General features: G+C 42.0%; 3 protein-coding genes across 3 annotated transcripts; 1 reads left to right on the top strand and 2 right to left on the bottom strand.

Moving 5' to 3' along the window:
• Positions 1-358: 358 nt before the first annotated feature.
• LOC143825477 (olfactory receptor 14A16-like) lies at positions 359-1,291 on the bottom strand. Its single transcript, XM_077313506.1, has one exon. The coding sequence runs from the start codon at positions 1,289-1,291 to the stop codon at positions 359-361; it is 933 nt and encodes a 310-aa protein (XP_077169621.1).
• A 4,359-nt stretch (positions 1,292-5,650) lies between these two features.
• LOC143825475 (olfactory receptor 14A16-like) lies at positions 5,651-6,583 on the bottom strand. Its single transcript, XM_077313505.1, has one exon. The coding sequence runs from the start codon at positions 6,581-6,583 to the stop codon at positions 5,651-5,653; it is 933 nt and encodes a 310-aa protein (XP_077169620.1).
• An 8,992-nt stretch (positions 6,584-15,575) lies between these two features.
• LOC143825474 (olfactory receptor 10A7-like) lies at positions 15,576-16,529 on the top strand. The gene has a single exon (XM_077313504.1). The coding sequence runs from the start codon at positions 15,576-15,578 to the stop codon at positions 16,527-16,529; it is 954 nt and encodes a 317-aa protein (XP_077169619.1).
• The last annotated feature ends 714 nt before the right edge of the window (positions 16,530-17,243 follow it).

The following is a 17,243-nucleotide window of genomic DNA, read 5'->3' as shown; positions in this document are numbered from 1 at the left end:
AGCAGGAATATCAGGGCTCTCTCAGCCTCACCCACCCCAAAGGGTGTCTGTTGTGGGGAGAGGAATGGGAAGGCGACTGTAAGCTGCTTTGAGCCTCCTTCGGGTAGGGAAAAGCGGCATATAAGAACCAACTCTTCTTCTTCTTATAACATAAAAACAGCAGTTAAAAACACAATAAAAACAGAACACAATAAAAACAAGAAAAACATAATGGCAAGCCCAGTGCATCTCAGTTCTGGTTTCTGAAGGGGGCATCCATATAGAGGGAGCATAAGATGTTAATCAAGTCATCCAGCAATTAATGACATCGTATGTGACAATACTCAGCCCCACTTTCATACAAAAGCTTTACCTGAAATTATTTTGTTAAAAAATAACCCCAATTAGAGAGCTTCAACAATGCAGCCTTGATTTCTTTGTTTCTTATGCCATAGATGAATGGATTGAGCAAGGGAGGGAGAACAGCATAAATCATTGCAAAAAGAACATTCTGGTCAGATGAAGTAGAACTCTGAGGCCTTACATAGGAGAAGATGCTACTAAATACAAGGAAAGACACCACAGTAAGGTGAGGAAGGCAAGTGGAGAGGGCCTTTTTCTGACCATGAACAGAAGGGATTCTGAGCACTGCTGAAAAAATCTGTATGTAGGAGACAATAATGAAGACAAAGCATCCAAGTGCAAGGAAAGCGCTAAATATAATAATACCAACTTCAACTAGATACATGTCAGAGCAGGAGAGTTTGAGAATCTGTGGAGTTTCACAGAAGAACTGATTGATCATGTTGGAGCAGAAGGTAATGGCAAAAGTTCCTCCACTATGTAATAGACCATAGAGTATACCTGCAATCCATGCACTGGCTGCCATCTGAATGCAGGCTCCTCTGTGCATAATTGTCTCATATTGCAATGGATTGCAGATAGCAACATACCGATCATGTGCCATTATTATTAAAATGGCAAAATCTGACCCTTCAAAGAAGAAGAGGAAGTAAACCTGAGCCACACAGGCCAAGTAAGAAATGGACCTGGTGTCCAGGAGGGAATTAGCCATAGCTTTGGGTACCATGACAGAAACCAAGCCAAGATCCTGAAGTGCCAGGTTCATAAGAAAAAAGTACATGGGGGTGTGCAGGTGATGATCAAAGGCTACAGCAATGATGATGAGAAGGTTGCCAGTCACTGCGGTCAAGTAAATGGCTAAGAATACAAAGAAATGTAAGATCTGTAGTTCTCGGATGTCTGAGAATTCCAGGAGCAGAAATTCAGATGGGAAGGTAAAGTTGGACATTATGCCCTCAATATCTACTTGCAGTCCGCCTGTAGGAAATATTAGAGAATGCAACATTTTCACACAGAAAAGTAAAAGGATATAGATGATAGGAAGTAGTTACTTTGTCATTGTTCTCCAATCATTCTTTACACATAAACAGACACACTTATCGATAGTCCAATATTATAAACTATTAAATACCCTTGAGGAGGCAGTACTCCAAGTGGTTCTTCTTTTCATCCTGGGATCTCTGTCCATTTCTGCTGTGATTGCACTTGAGTTTGCAAATATTAGGTCAGATTGATAAGTAACATGAATTATAAACACAAAACTCAGGATAGAATAGTGCGTTGGAAACTGTGATGCAGAGAAGAGGACAACACCATTACTAAACACATGGTACAGTGAGAAAATGTATAAGAACCTTGTGAACATCAGCTTCAATTTCTTCTCCCGGTGCTGAAAAATGTACATCCTTTCACCAATGTAGTTCTTTACATTTGGTTGTTGGACTTGCTACAGTGCACATTCCTAATTTCTATCCATCTTCTATGCAACAAAATAAAATAGGCTGTGTTAATGAAAAATGATCCATTTATATTATTCGCTTGGCAACTAACTTGTCTGAGTGCCCTTCCTTTGCCTCCTTGCCTGCAAGAGCTCTGTCTCCTCTGCTTTCAGTCCACATGGGTTTCCACTATTCCCAGGACAGAGTCTGTATATTGTGACAATTGCAGCAATGAAATTCCCAGCCACTCACACCCCATAGTTCCATTGAGGCAGAGGAATGCATATGGCTAAGGAAGTGGTTGGGATCAGGTTGGCAAAGAATTCACAGGCAGTTGTGGAGAGGGCAGAGGCATTGGTGGGATTGTTCATATTGAACGCTCTTTGCCTCAATCCCATCAACACATGAAAAAGGCCCTCACTTCTGTCAGCATCTACTCAAGACCTTCAAAAAAGTTGACATAACGTTTCTATACTATATACAAGGCTACAACACAACAAGAACTACAACACAACAAGGCTACAACACAATAAGAACAGATCATTTATTATAACAAATCCTTTATTATTGAACACCAAGAAGGATGGTATGAAATTACAGGTTAGAATATTTGACGAAGAGAAACCAGTGCATTCTTTTTTTTTTTTTATGCGGTACATAGAATCATAGAATCATAGAATCATAGAGTTGGAAGGGGCCATACAGGCCATCTAGTCCAACCCCCTGCTCAACGCAGGATTAGCCCTAAGCATCCTAAAGCATCCAAGAAAAGTGTGCATCCAACCTTTGCTTGAAGACTTCCAGTGAGGGGGCGCTCACCACCTCCTTAGGCAGCCTATTCCACTGCTGAACTACTCTGACTGTGAAAAACTTTTTCCTGATATCTAGCCTATATCGTTGTACTTGAAGTTTAAACCCATTACTGCGTGTCCTTTCCTCTGCAGCCAGCAGAAACAGCATCCTGCCCTCCTCCAAGTGACAACCTTTCAAATACTTAAAGAGGGCTATCATGTCCCCTCTCAACCTCCTTTTCTCCAGGCTGAACATTCCCAAGTCCCTCAACCTATCTTCATAGGGCTTGGTCCCTTGGCCCCAGATCATCTTCGTCGCTCTCCTCTGTACCCTTTCAATTTTATCGATGTCCTTCTTGAAGTGAGGCCTCCAGAACTGCACACAGTACTCCAGGTGTGGTCTGACCAGTGCCGTATACAATGGGACTATGACATCTTGTGATTTTGATGTGATGCCTCTGTTGATACAACCCAAAATGGCATTTGCCTTTTTTACCGCTGCATCACACTGCCTGCTCATGTTTAGTTTACAATCCACAAGTACCCCAAGGTCTCGTTCACACACAGTGCTACCTAGAAGCGTATCCCCCATCCAGTAGGCATGCTTTTCATTTTTCTGACCCAGATGCAGAACTTTACACTTATCTTTATTAAATTGCATCTTGTTCTCATTTGCCCATTTTTCCATTGTGTTCAGATCTCGTTGAACTCTGTCTCTATCTTCCGGAGTATTTGCCAGTCCTCCCAATTTGGTGTCATCTGCAAACTTGATGAGTAGTCCCTCCACCTCCTCATCTAGATCATTAATAAATATGTTAAAAAGTACCGGGCCGAGCACCGAGCCCTGAGGTACCCCGCTACTCACCTCTCTCCAGTCTGATGAAACACCATTGACAACAACTCTTTGAGTGCGGTTCTCTAACCAATTCCCTATCCACCTAACTATCTGAAAATCCAGATTGCAGTCCTTCAACTTATCCATCAGAACATCATGGGGAACCTTGTCAAAAGCTTTACTAAAATCCAAGTAAATGACATCAACCGAATTTCCTCGATCCAGCAAACCTGTTACTTGGTCAAAAAAGGAAACTAGGTTGGTCTGGCAGGACCTGTTGGAGACAAATCCATGCTGACTTCCTTGGATCACCAAATTATCCACCAGATGTTTGCAGATCACTCCCTTTAATATCTGTTCCATTATCTTCCCCACAACGGAGGTCAGACTCACTGGTCTGTAGTTTCCCGGGTCATCCTTCCTCCCTTTTTTGAAGATCGGAATAACGTTTGCTCTTTTCCAGTCCTCCGGGACATCTCCAGTCCTTAAAGAGGTTCCGAAGATGATGGACAAGGGCTGTGCAAGTTCTCTGGAAAGTTCTTTGAGTACTCTCGGGTGCATTTCATCTGGACCAGGGGATTTGAACTCATCCAGTGCAGCTAAATGCCTCTCGACAACCTCTCTATCCATGTTAACCTGCCACCCAGACACTATCCTTTGGCTATAGCCATCTCTAGATGTGCCTAAACACTTTGACCTGTGGGAAAAAACAGATGTAAAATAGGCACTAAGCCTTTCTGCTTTCTCTGCATCTTTCGTTAGAGTTTGTCCATCCGCACCCAACAGCGGGCCTATTGCCTCCTTTACTTTACGTTTGCTCCTCACGTAACTGAAAAATCTTTTCTTGTTACAGTGGGCTTCCCTGGCCAATCTTAGCTCACTCTCAGATTTGGCCTTTCTGATGATTGATCTACAGTGCCTAGTAACCTGTAGGTACTCTTCTTTAGAGCTCTGTCCTTCCCTCCATTTCCTGAACATTTTCCTTTTCTTTCTTAGTTCCTCTTGAAGTTCTCTGTTCATCCAAATAGGCTTCTTAGAGCTCCTGCAGTGTTTTCGTATTTCTGGAATAGTCATTGATTGAGCATGCAATAGCTCTTGTTTGAGTAGCGCCCACCCTTCACATGCTCCCTTCCCTTCCAGCATTCTCGTCCATGGTATGACACTCATCATGTCTCTGAGTTTATTAAAGTTTGCCCTACGAAAATCCAACATCCGCGTCTGGCTACAAGCTTCCTTGGCTCCCCATCTCAAAAGGAATTCTATGAGGACATGGTCACTTCCCCCTAGGGTCCCCACCTCCTTCACCTCATCCACCAACTCTTGCCTGTTGGTCAGTATTAAGTCCAGTATGGCTGAACCTCTTGTGGGTTCATCTACCATTTGATAAATGATTCCTTTTTCCTTTCTTTGGAGGTTGAACTTTTATTTTATTCTTCAATTAATACCTCAGCCCTCCTGGCAATGCCAGCTGGGGTAGCTTACAACATATTGTAGAAAATACATAAAAATAAAAACAGCAGTTGAAAACGCAATAAAAACAGAACACAATGACCCATTATGCACGGGGGGAATGACGCACATTCGGGGTGGAATTGCGGCAACTAAAAACACCGATAACACACGGAGCTGACTGCAACCGGCCGCAGCTTCGGTGCATACTGCCGAAAAAGCCGCGTTAGCGAAAACCGGAAGAAAGCACAGCTTCCGGGTGACCGGGGCGCAACCAGAAGCAGCGCCGGGATCACCGCGTGCATAATCGGTTACTCTGGGTTTTGCCGCCGTCGCGCCCCGCCCCGTGCATAACTGGTGTGCTTCGCGTCTTCCCCCTCCGCGTTTTAGATGTGACCCGAAATCGCCGTTTCGGCGGCCGTGCATAATGGGCCAATAAAAACATGAAAAACATAATGGCAAGCCCTGTGCATCTCAGTTCTGGTTTCTGAAGGGGGCATTCATATAGAGGGAGCATAAGATGTTAATCAAGTCATCCAGCAATTAATGACATCATATGTGACAAAGGGTATTTCATTGATTCAGCTACCACCCCCACCCCAATCTTTTGTGCTCTTCTTCTTACATTTTTCAGTCTGTGGCAGCCTTTAAATATTCTAGCCCCCCCCCCCCTTCGCAGGGCCATATAGCCCCTGTTGGGAATGGCTGCTATAAACAATATCTTAGGTACATTTTTTTAAAAAATCCTCACAAGATTACTCAGCCCCACTTTCATACAAAAGCTTTACCTGAAATTATTTTGTTGAAAAATAACCCCAATCAGAGAGCTTCAACAATGCAGCCTTGATTTCTTTGTTTCTTATGCCATAGATGAATGGATTCAGCAAGGGAGGGAGAACAGCATAAATTATTGCAAAAAGAACATTCTGGTCAGATGAAGTAGAACTCTGAGGCCTTACATAGGAGAAGATGCTACTAAATACAAGGAAAGACACCACAGTAAGGTGAGGAAGGCACGTGGAGAGGGCCTTTTTCTGACCATGAACAGAAGGGATTCTGAGCACTGCTGAAAAAATCTGTATGTAGGAGACAATAATGAAGACAAAGCATCCAAGTACAAGAAAAGCACTAAATATAATAATACCAACTTCAACTAGATACATGTCAGAGCAGGAGAGTTTGAGAATCTGTGGAGTTTCACAGAAGAACTGATTGATCATGTTGGAGCAGAAGGTAATGGCAAAAGTTCCTCCACTATTTAATAGACCATAGAGTATACCTGCAATCCATGCACTGGCTGCCATCTGAATGCAGGCTCCTCTGTGCATAATGGTCTCATATTGCAATGGATTGCAGATAGCAACAAACCGATCATGTGCCATTATTATTAAAATGGCAAAATCTGACCCTTCAAAGAAGAAGAGGAAGTAAACCTGAGCCACACAGGCCAAGTAAGAAATGGACCTGGTGTCCAGGAGGGAATTAGCCATAGCTTTGGGTACCATGACAGAAACCAAGCCAAGATCCTGAAGTGCCAGGTTCATAAGAAAAAAGTACATGGGGGTGTGCAGGTGATGATCAAAGGCTACAGCAATGATGATGAGAAGGTTGCCAGTCACTGCGGTCAAGTAAATGGCTAAGAATACAAAGAAATGTAAGATCTGTAGTTCTCGGATGTCTGAGAATTCCAGGAGCAGAAATTCAGAGGGGAAGGTAAAGTTGGACATTATGCCCTCAATATCTACTTGCAGTCCACCTGTAGGAAATATTAGAGAAAGCATTTTATTCTACCAGTATTAGTTAACATTTAGTCTTGCTTTCTTGCTTCACAGTCTCAGTCTATGAAATATCCCTCCTTTGAACTGATTCTGTTCAAAGTAAATGGGATATTCTTTATCAGGAACATGATAGACAGGGGGAACAACCTCTCACCTGTTGTAATCAAACAACCATCTCCTCATAATAAATTGTAGACTTAGCTTATGCAAGTTCCAAACATATAGATTCTGGCCACTTGATTAGAAACTATATTAAATGTCACCAGGCTATTCTATGTTTCTTGAGCATGTATTGACATTGTGCATACAAAATGGTCTGTACATGGAAACTGGGGCAGTGATTAGTTCCCTAGGTACCCATCTACACTCTTATCCTATAGATTCTATAGGATATATTCTATAGATCCTATCAGAATCCTTAAAGATTCTGCTGTACCTTTTTTTTCCATTCAGGTTTGTGTTCAATGCAACATTTTCACATAGAAAAGTAAAAGGATATAGATGATAGGAAGTAGTTACTTTGTCATTGTTCTCCAATCATTCTTTACACATAAACAGACACACTTATTGATAGTCCAATATTATAAACTATTAAATACCCTTGAGGAGGCAGTACTCCAAGTGGTTCTTCTTTTCATCCTGGGATCTCTGTCCATTTCTGCTGTGATTGCACTTGAGTTTGCAAATATTAGGTCAGATTGATGAGTAACATGAATTATAAACACAAAACTCAGGATAGAAGAGAGCGTTGGAAACTGTGATACAGAACAGAGGGCATCACCATTACTAAACACATGTTACAATGAGAAAATGTATAAGAACCTTGTGAACATCAGCTTCAATTCCTTCTCCCGGTGCTGAAAAATTAACATCCTTTCACCAACGTAATTCCTTACATTTGGTCGTAGGACTTGCTACAGTGCACATTCCTAATTTCTATCCATCTTCTATGCAAAAAATAAAATGCGCTGTGTTAATAAAAAGATGATCCATTTATATTGTTTGCTTGGCAACTTACTCCCAAGCCTTCAGCTCACTTAACTGCGATCTGAGGCTGACACCTTTTCCCAGTGGCTATAATATTTCTTCTTTTTTGCAACTAACATGCAAATTAATATAGCATGTCTAATTAATATAGCATGTTCAAATACATGAAGAATGATCAAAGTTATGAGAGAAAAGTATACACCTACTACTGTCTAGGAACCCCTGATCTCAGATCCCTTGGGATGTGCACTTGGGCTCAGTTCAGCCGCATCAGCAATTCCTGAAGCCTGAGGCGGTGCGTAGGGGGCCAGCGCCATGGCACGGATAGCAGGGTCAGTGGTGGCAGCAGCTAGCACACCACTGCTGCTGCTGCCTCTCCTCTCCGCACTGCGGTGCTGGCCTCCTACATGCCACCTCAGGCTTCGGTGATTGCCGAGGCAGCCAAACGAAGCCGAAGTGCACATCCCTAGTCCAGAGCTGATTTGGTGTTGTGGTTAGGAGTGCAGTGATATCAGGTCTCTCTCGGCCTCACCCACCTCACAGGGTGTCTGTTGTGGGGAGAGGAAAGGGAAGGTGAATGTAAGCCGCTTTGAGACTCCTTCCGATAGGGAAAAGGAGCATATAAGAACCAACTCTTCTTCTTCTTCTTCAGTAATATCAGGGCTCTCTCAGCTTCACTCACCTCACAGGGTGTCTGTTGTGGGGAGAGGATAGGGAAGGCAACTGTGATCCGTTTTGCGACTCCTTTGGGTAGGGAAAAACAGCATATAAGAACCAATTCTTCTTCTTCAAGCAAGACAAATCCAAAATGCTGAACTGTTAGCCCTCACATCCACAAGTATTTCTGCCACCAGTCCTTTTTTCTAACCAGATGGTTGGAAAACAAGGAACAAAGCTTCCAGACCTTACGGGACTAAGTTTAAGAAAATCACCCTGGTAGTAAGATGCTTTCAGAGCAATTTTTTACCCCAAAAACTGGTAGCTGTACCCAATGGAGTCTGAAATAAGAAAGAAGTCTACTGAATTGAAGAACATCACAACATAAATGTGTCTTATTATAATAGGGGATCAAAGTCCGAAATAAGGTTTCTGGTCAATATGACCCACACAAGAAGAAGCCCCAAGTCAGATACAATCTGGACTCAGGACACAACTAGAATGAAAGATCTTATGTATATTCTCAATGATCTTCATTAGTTTGACTCAACCAATCAGATATATAGCAACTGATGTCACTTGACCAAGCAACTCTGTTGGTAACCAGATGATCATAGAATCATAGAATCAAAGAGTTGGAAGGGGCCATACAGGGCATCTAGTCCAACCCCCTGCTCAACACAGGATCAGCCCTAAGCATCCTAAAGCATCCAAGAAAAGTGTGCATCCAACCTTTGCTTGAAGACTGCCAGTGAGGGGAAACTCACCACCTCCTTAGGCAGCATATTCCACTGCTGAACTACTCTGACTGTGAATTTTTTTTTCTGATATCTAGCCTATATCATTGTACTTGAAGTTTAAACCCATTACTGCGTGTCCTCTCCTCTGCAGCCAACAGAAACAGCATCCTGCCCTCCTCCAAGTGACAACCTTTCAAATACTTAAAGAGGGCTATCATGTCCCCTCTCAACCTCCTTTTCTCCAGGCTGAACATTCCCAAGTCCCTCAACCTATCTTCATAGGGCTTGGTCCCTTGGCCCCAGATCATCTTCGTTGCTCTCCTCTGTACCCTTTCAATTTTATCTACGTCCTTCTTGAAGTGAGGCCTCCAGAACTGCACACAGTACTCCAGGTGTGGTCTGACCAGTGCCGTATACAATGGGACTATGACATCTTGTGATTTTGATGTGATGCCCCTGGTGATACAGCCCAAAATGGCATTCGCCTTTTTTACCACTGCATCACACTGCCTGCTCATGTTTAGTTTACAATCCACAAGTACCCCAAGGTCTCGTTCACACACAGTGTTGCCTAGAAGCGTATCCCCCATCCAGTAGTCATGCTTTTCATTTTTCTGACCCAGATGCAGAACTTTACACTTATCTTTATTAAATTGCATCTTGTTCTCATTTGCCCATTTTTCCATTGTGTTCAGAACTCGTTGAACTCTGTCTCTATCTTCCGGAGTATTTGCCAGTCCTCCCAATTTGGTGTCATCTGCGTAAGTAGTCCCTCCACCCCCTCATCTAGATCACCGAGCACCGAGCCCTGAGGTACCCCGCTACTCACCTCTCTCCAGTCTGATGAAACACCATTGACAACAACTCTTTGAGTGCGGTTCTCTAACCAATTCCCTATCCACCTGACTATCTGAAAATCCAGATTGTAGTCTTTCAACTTATCCATCAGAACATCATGGGGAACCTTGTCAAAAGCTTTACTAAAATCCAAGTAAATGATATCAACCGAATTTCCCCGATCCAGCAAACCTGTTACTTGGTCAAAAAAGGAAACCAGGTTGGTTTGACAGGACCTGTTAGAGACAAATCCATGCTGACTTCTTTGGATCACCAAATTGTTCTCCAGATGTTTGCAGATCGCTCCCTTTAATATCTGCTCCATTATCTTCCCCACAACAGAGGTCAGACTCACTGGTCTGTAGTTTCCCGGGTCATCCTTCCTCCCTTTTTTGAAGCTCAGAATAACGTTTGCTCTCTTCCAGGCCTCCGGGACATCTCCAGTCCTTAAAGAGGTTCCGAAGATGATGGACAAGGGCTGTGCAAGTTCTCTGGAAAGTTCTTTGAGCACTCTCGGGTGCATTTCATCTGGACCAGGGGATTTGAACTCAACCAGTGCAGCTAAATGCCTCTCGACAACTTCTCTATTCATGTTAACCTGCCACCCAGACACTATCCTTTGGCTACGGCCATCTCTAGATGTGCCTAAACCCTTTGACCTGTGGGGAAAAACAGATGTAAAATAGGCACTAAGACTTTCTGCTTTCTCTGCATCTTCTGTTAGAGTTTGTCCATCCGCACCCAACAGTGGGCCTATTGCCTCCTTTACTTTACATTTGTTCCTCACATAGCTGAAAAATCTTTTCTTGTTACAATGGGCTTCACTGGCCAATCTTAGTTCACTCTCAGCTTTGGCCTTTCTGATGATTGATCTACAGTGTCTAGTAACCTGTAGGTACTCTTCTTTAGAGCTCTGTCCTTCCCTCCATTTACTGAACATTTTCCTTTTCTTTCTTAGTTCCTCTTGAAGTTCTCTGTTCATCCAAATAGGCTTCTTAGAGCTCCTGCAGTGTTTTCGTCTTTCTGGGATAGTCATTGATTGAGTGTGCAATAGCTCTTGTTTGAGTAGCGCCCACCCTTCACATGCTCCCTTCCCTTCCAGCATTCTCATCCATGGTATGACACTCATCATGTCTCTGAGTTTATTAAAGTTTGCCCTATGAAAATCCAACATCCGCGTCTGGCTACAAGCTTCCTTGGCTCCCCATCTCAAAAGGAATTCTATGAGGACATGGTTACTTCCCCCTAGGGTCCCCACCTCCTTCACCTCATCCACCAACTCTTGCCTGTTGGTCAGTATTAAGTCCAGTATGGCTAAACCTTTTGTGGGTTCATCTACCATTTGATAAATCAGATGGGTTTGTCAATTAAAGCAAACAGCCTGCAACTGTGTTGGGTTCAATTGAACAAATACCTTCTCCTACACATGAGCCTGGGTATTAAACAAAATAGGTCTGCACACTTCTAGGCACCTGTGCCATTGAAATTGCCAGACCTATTGATGAGAGAGTCACTTGGGTTACCTTCCCTCTCCCTTGTCTAATACTTTAAAGCTACAAGCAGTTATGTTTCAGAGGAAGAAACTTCTATCTTTCCCAGGCCTCAGCCAGAACCATTCTTTGAACTGAACAAGACAGTACTTTAAAAAGATCAGTTTACTGACAAATTTAGTACATCAGATTTCTTGGTTACAACTAAATTGTGTTGATAAATGATAAGATTAATATTTTAGGATGTACAAAGAATGTATGAGAATGTATGAGGTCAGGAAAAAATGATGAGAAAGGAGGGTCACTGTGGAAATGCCACAAACAAAGCTTCAACTACAGGAAGAAGAAAACAATGGGTGAGAGGAACAAATTTCCTAGGGACAGAATGTCATCCTTTTGGTGTCACAGTGAAAAAGGACCTTTCCTTAGTTTCTATTCAATTAGCATCAGCCTGACCCATTATGCACGGGGGTTTTAGCGCACATTCGGGGTGGAATGGTGGCGACTAAAATCACCAATAACGCATGGTGCCGGCTGCAACCGGCCACAGCTTCGGTGCATGCCACCGAAAAAAACGCATTAGCGAAACGCGGAAGAAAGTGCGGCTTCCGGGTGACCGGGGCGCAACCAGAAGTGGCGCCAGAGCCCCGTGTGCATAATCGGTTACTCTGGGTTTTGCTGCCGTCGCGCCCCACCCCGTGCATAACCGGTGTGCGTCACGTCTTCCCCCTCCGCATTTTCCATGTGACCCGAAATCACCGTTTCGGCGGCCGTGCATAATGGGCTGCAGTGAGTTGTTCTGTCTGTCTGTCTGCCTGTGGGTGCCTGCTAATATAAAGTTTCAAACTAGAAGTGAAGGCCCCTGACTTACTGGAGCCATGGGTTGACGGGCAGCAGAGCAGGTGGCAAAAGGAGGTGCAGCGAGTTGACACACTGGAAACCAGCATGTCTGGGACAGCTTGAGGCAGATGTGTCAAGCCTGAGGGGCAGGGAGTTAAGGTCCTTTATAAAACCACATGCTTCTTTTACCCGGACTGCTGTGGCTAGACAGATTCCCACCCACCTACCTCTATTGTTGATGTTTTTGCAGGTTATGTTCTAGTTGTTGGTTGCATTATTTGTAACAGCTTGCAGGTTGACGTAGGGTAGAACCTGTGTTTTGGGGGCTCTTCATCCATCTACACAAGCTTGCCATTTGAGAGGCCCAGTTGGCTTCAGGGGCAGCTAAGGGAATGCAGAAAATATCTGGGCCTCTCCCAGGCTTCGTATACTTTAAGGTGCCTTTGGCCCAGGATAAGGAAATATGGAAAATATCCATGTTCCCTTAACCTGGGCCAATGGTGTCTTAAAGCATGCAAGGTCTGGGAGAGGCCCATCCCAGCACTGATGAGTTCTTCTAAGTTAAACAATTACAACAGATCTGCTCATATATATTTTTGTTGAATTTATTATCTTTTCCTCAGAACACAAAAATAGGAACCAAACTAGAATGAAATGTTGATATGAAATTTAGTCCAGGGGTATGAAATGAAGCAGGGGAATAACCACAAAGTGGATATATTTGGGTCTCTTTGCATCATCTGTCTCAATATTTCCACAATAAAATCTAATATTCCTATCAGTCCGCGAAATCGAAAAGCTTTATTCTGTTGTTGTCATTCATATCATTCCTATACATGTGTTTTGTTTAGTTATATATGTATCCTGTTCAATTGTTGTTTTTAATTTTTTTTATAATATACATTTTAAAAGCTTGTTTGAATGGATTGGGGACGTTTTGGGTAAGACGAACTATTAAAACGTTTGAAAAACATTTTATCATTAATAAAAAAGGGGAAACCATGCCAAAAATTTATAATGGATTACTGCAAATGTGTAGATTAATTTTTGGCTGGAGTTGCTGTAACAACTCTTGCACTCAGAGAAGTGCTCATGTTAAGATTCAGTGTAGGGTATCATAGTGACAAAGAGGAACAGGAACTAACAAAGAAGCCAGAGGTCAAATATTGTTTGGGACCTGAAGACAGGAAGTCTCAGCAAACAGGAAGTGGGAATTTGTGGCGAGAAAATGGTTCTCACATGAGTAACTATCTATGAGCAACGTAGGTACCTTTCTATTGAAGTCAATAGGATTAGAAGGGCATAACTCTGTTTAGGGTTAATTTTAGGGTTAATTAGGAATTTTGTGAAATTAAATACAAAATTCCCCTTCCCTGTGACCATTAAAAATGGTTTCGATCCAAAGTGCCATTCATGAAACTGTATGTTCCTCCCTCCCCCTGCAGGACACCATGTTCATCTGAAAATTCTATGGATAAAATAAAACAGTAAAGCATCTGTTTACTGTTAGCCCCTGGAATTCCTAGAGGAGTTACCACAAAAGGATAAAATATTCTCCATTGTGGCTGGTGAACAGGCAGGAATTAGAATCAAAATCATTCCCTTTCAGGCAAGTGACTTTAAAATCAACAGGGCAGCTGACAAGTCAGTATCAAAGAGGGCTGTGTGTGAGCATCTGAGACTTCAGTAAGTACAATATTATCTTCAACATTGATTGATTGACTAAGGTACCCAGATAACCAAAGCCTTCATCAGATTCTTCTATGCAATTCTGTTCAAATATGCTAAAGATTTATAGCAAATTTGAGTCTTTGCTTGAATGTTTTTTTTTAAATTATACTTCTGTATATCTGTGTTTTCATTAACAATACCAATAAAGGTATTTTGATTTGATTTGTAGTACAATATTACTCAGTACAAAAACTGGCCTTCTGAAGGAGCCCACTGTCTGCATTTCAAGAATACACCGGGATTTTTTGGCAGGGTTTGTGCATTTTAATATATCCAAAATCCATCAAATCTTGTTAGATCGTTTTGAGCTCTTGTTAGATTCTGCCATTGCAAGTCATGGAATTTAACACTTTCAAAGTTGCTGGATTATACCATTAGCATTCGCTTTCGGACTTGTATACAGATTCACATTTAGTAGAAAAGGCTCTTTGAAACCTGCTCGATAGATAGAACATTGTCTTCTTCTTAATTTGTTCAAAAGAAGTTTTAAAAACTGGCCAAACTATCTCCTTTGTATTACTGTCTGTACTATCTGTACTCTCTCATTCTTCGCAATAGCAGCATTAGATCTGCACGTGCTGTACATTCCTGTTTACTATATTTTGGATGCCAATATTCTTCCAAAGAGCTCAATGGTTTAGAAACAGTTCTCAGATCCAGGTGCCTTATAAGGCTAAACCAATTTAGCTTTTGCAGTACAACTGCCTCCAAACAATTCTTAGGGTTTTCTATTGGCAAATTATAATAGCATTGTAAGAACATAATAAGAATCCTGGTGAATCAGACTATTGTCCAAACCAGTTTCGCATCTTCTGTCACCCAGTTATCAACCAGTTGCCCTGAAGGGCCAACAAACCAGAAACATGGTTGCTTCATGTTGCCTTGTGTTACTGATATTTAGGGGTTTCATGAAGGATCCTGTTAGTCATTATGGCTAGGGGTGGACTTATCTTCCAGGAATCTGTTTAATCCTCCTTTAATGTCATGATTGTGGCCTACATTCATTGGTAGTCCATTCACAATTTAAATACTCAAAGTAATATTCATTTTTGTCTATCTGAAATGTAAGGTAAAGGTAAAGGAATCCCCTGTGCAAGCACTGGGTCATATCTGACCCTTGGGGTGACGCCCTCCAGCGTTTTCATGGCAGACTCAATACGGGGTGGTTTGCAGTGCCTTCCCCAATCCGAAATGTATCAACTATCAAATTTATTGGGTGACTCCAAATTCAAAGATTGTACATAGAAAAAAATGCTACCTCTATACATCAGGGTCAATATTTGTCAACTTAATCACTTTTGGATGTCATTATAGATTATCAATTAAAATCGAGCCTACTGTAAGGAGCAATATATGTTTTTAATTTATTGAGAATTAAATATATGTATTGTATATTTATTAATTTTTGTTAATATTAAAATTAACTTAGAAATTAATTTGGTCAGTAAAGTTATGTTTTCTTAACCTTTAGGTACTTAGTTCAATTTTTGAGGGAGTTATCCCCTTCCCTTTTTAAATTTATGAATCTTCTTTTCTATTCACCTAGCCTTGTTGACTTCCTCATTCCTCATCAGTGGACCCAACGCTGTGCAGAGAAAAGCTTTTTGTTGTTGTTGCTCTAATTCCTAGATTTACATGTTTCTCCTTTTATTTTCCAGAATGTTGACAGGGAAAGAAAGGATACTACAGAATAGAACAAAACTCTCTGAATTCATCCTTCTAGGTCTTTCGAATGAAGCCAACTTACAAAGTACATTGTTCTTTACATTTCTGGTCATCTATACCATTACCCTGGCAGGAAATATCATCATCATTCTCCTCACATTAGTTGATCCTGCCCTTCACACACCCATGTATTTCTTCCTGAGGAATCTATCCTTCTTGGAGATCTGTTATACATCAGTCAATGTTCCCAAGATGCTTGAGAATCTTCTGTCTGGGAACAAGACCATTTCCTTCCTAGGATGTGCTGTGCAGACCTATTTTACATTCTTTCTCGGTGGCTCAGAGTGTTTCCTGTTGGCCTCAATGGCCTACGATCGTTATGTTGCCATTTGTAAGCCTCTCCACTACCCTGTCCTCATGAGCAGGAAAGTGTGCCTGGGTCTAGCTGTGGCATCTTGGTTAAGTGGCTTTTTTATGTCCTTTGGTCACACCAGCATGGTGTTTACCATGTCCTTTTGTGGTTCCAATGAGATAAACCACTTCTTTTGTGACATCCCCCCACTGCTGAAATTGGCTTGCGGGGACACATCCAGGACTGAAATGGCTGTGTTTGTAGTGGCTATGATTTTTGTGACTCTTCCTTTCATCCTAATCTTAATGTCTTATACTGGTATTATTGTCACCATTCTGGGGATTTCTTCTTCTGAGGGCCGGAAAAAGACCTTCTCCACTTGCTCTTCACACCTCATTGTGGTGACTTTATTTTATGGTTCCGCTTGCATTATGTACTTGAAGCCCAATTCCACTTATTCACCCAACAGCGACAAATATTTGTCTCTTTTCTACACCGTTGTTAGCCCCTTACTGAACCCTATCATATATAGCTTTCGTAATAAAGAAGTTAAAGGTGCCCTTAGGAGAATTTGGGAGAGAAAACCTTTTAGATGATCGAAGTTGGAGGACAAAGAGTTTGATATCAGAATAACTGTGACTTTTGTTCCTTTTTTTTAGTGCTAGACAAGCTAATTTCTCCAAAATAAATTTAACTAATAATCCTTCTAAGTGGCTGTCTTGTTCTCTGCACCATTCTGAAACAATGAATTCACAGAGTAGAGAAAATTGTAGTATGATTATACTTTGTAACTGGTCTTCTGGGTTCAGATTCCATGTTTCCAGAATGGCAGACCTGAGCTGTTTTGCGCAAACCACTTTATTTACAACAATTGAAGAGGGATGTTGACAAACTGGAACATGTCCAGAGGAGGGCAAGAAAGATGGTGAGGGGTTTGGAGACCAAGAAATATGAAGAAAGATTGGGGGAGCTTGGTCTGTTTAGCCTAGAGAGGAGATGACTGAGAGGGGACCTGATCACCATCTTCAAGTATTTAAAAGGGTGCCATATGGAGGATGGAGCAGAATTGTTCTCTCTTTCCCAGAGGGACAGACCAGAACGAGCAACGTAGATACCCTTCTATTGAAGTCAATAGAATTAGAAGGGCATAACTCTGCTTAGGTATGCACTGAATTTAGATACAAAATTCCCCTTCCCTGTGATCATTAAAAATGGTTTCAATCCAAAGTGCCATGAACAATGCTCCATTCATGAAACTGTATGTTCTTCCCTCCCCCTGCAGGCCATCATGTTCTTCTGAAAATTTTATC

The sequence above is a fragment of the Paroedura picta genome, chromosome 16, assembly GCF_049243985.1.
Source record: "Paroedura picta isolate Pp20150507F chromosome 16, Ppicta_v3.0, whole genome shotgun sequence".
NCBI classification, from domain to species: Eukaryota; Metazoa; Chordata; class Lepidosauria; order Squamata; family Gekkonidae; genus Paroedura; species Paroedura picta.
Note: the sequence above shows the minus strand (reverse complement) of the source record. Positions and strands in the feature narration are given on the sequence as shown.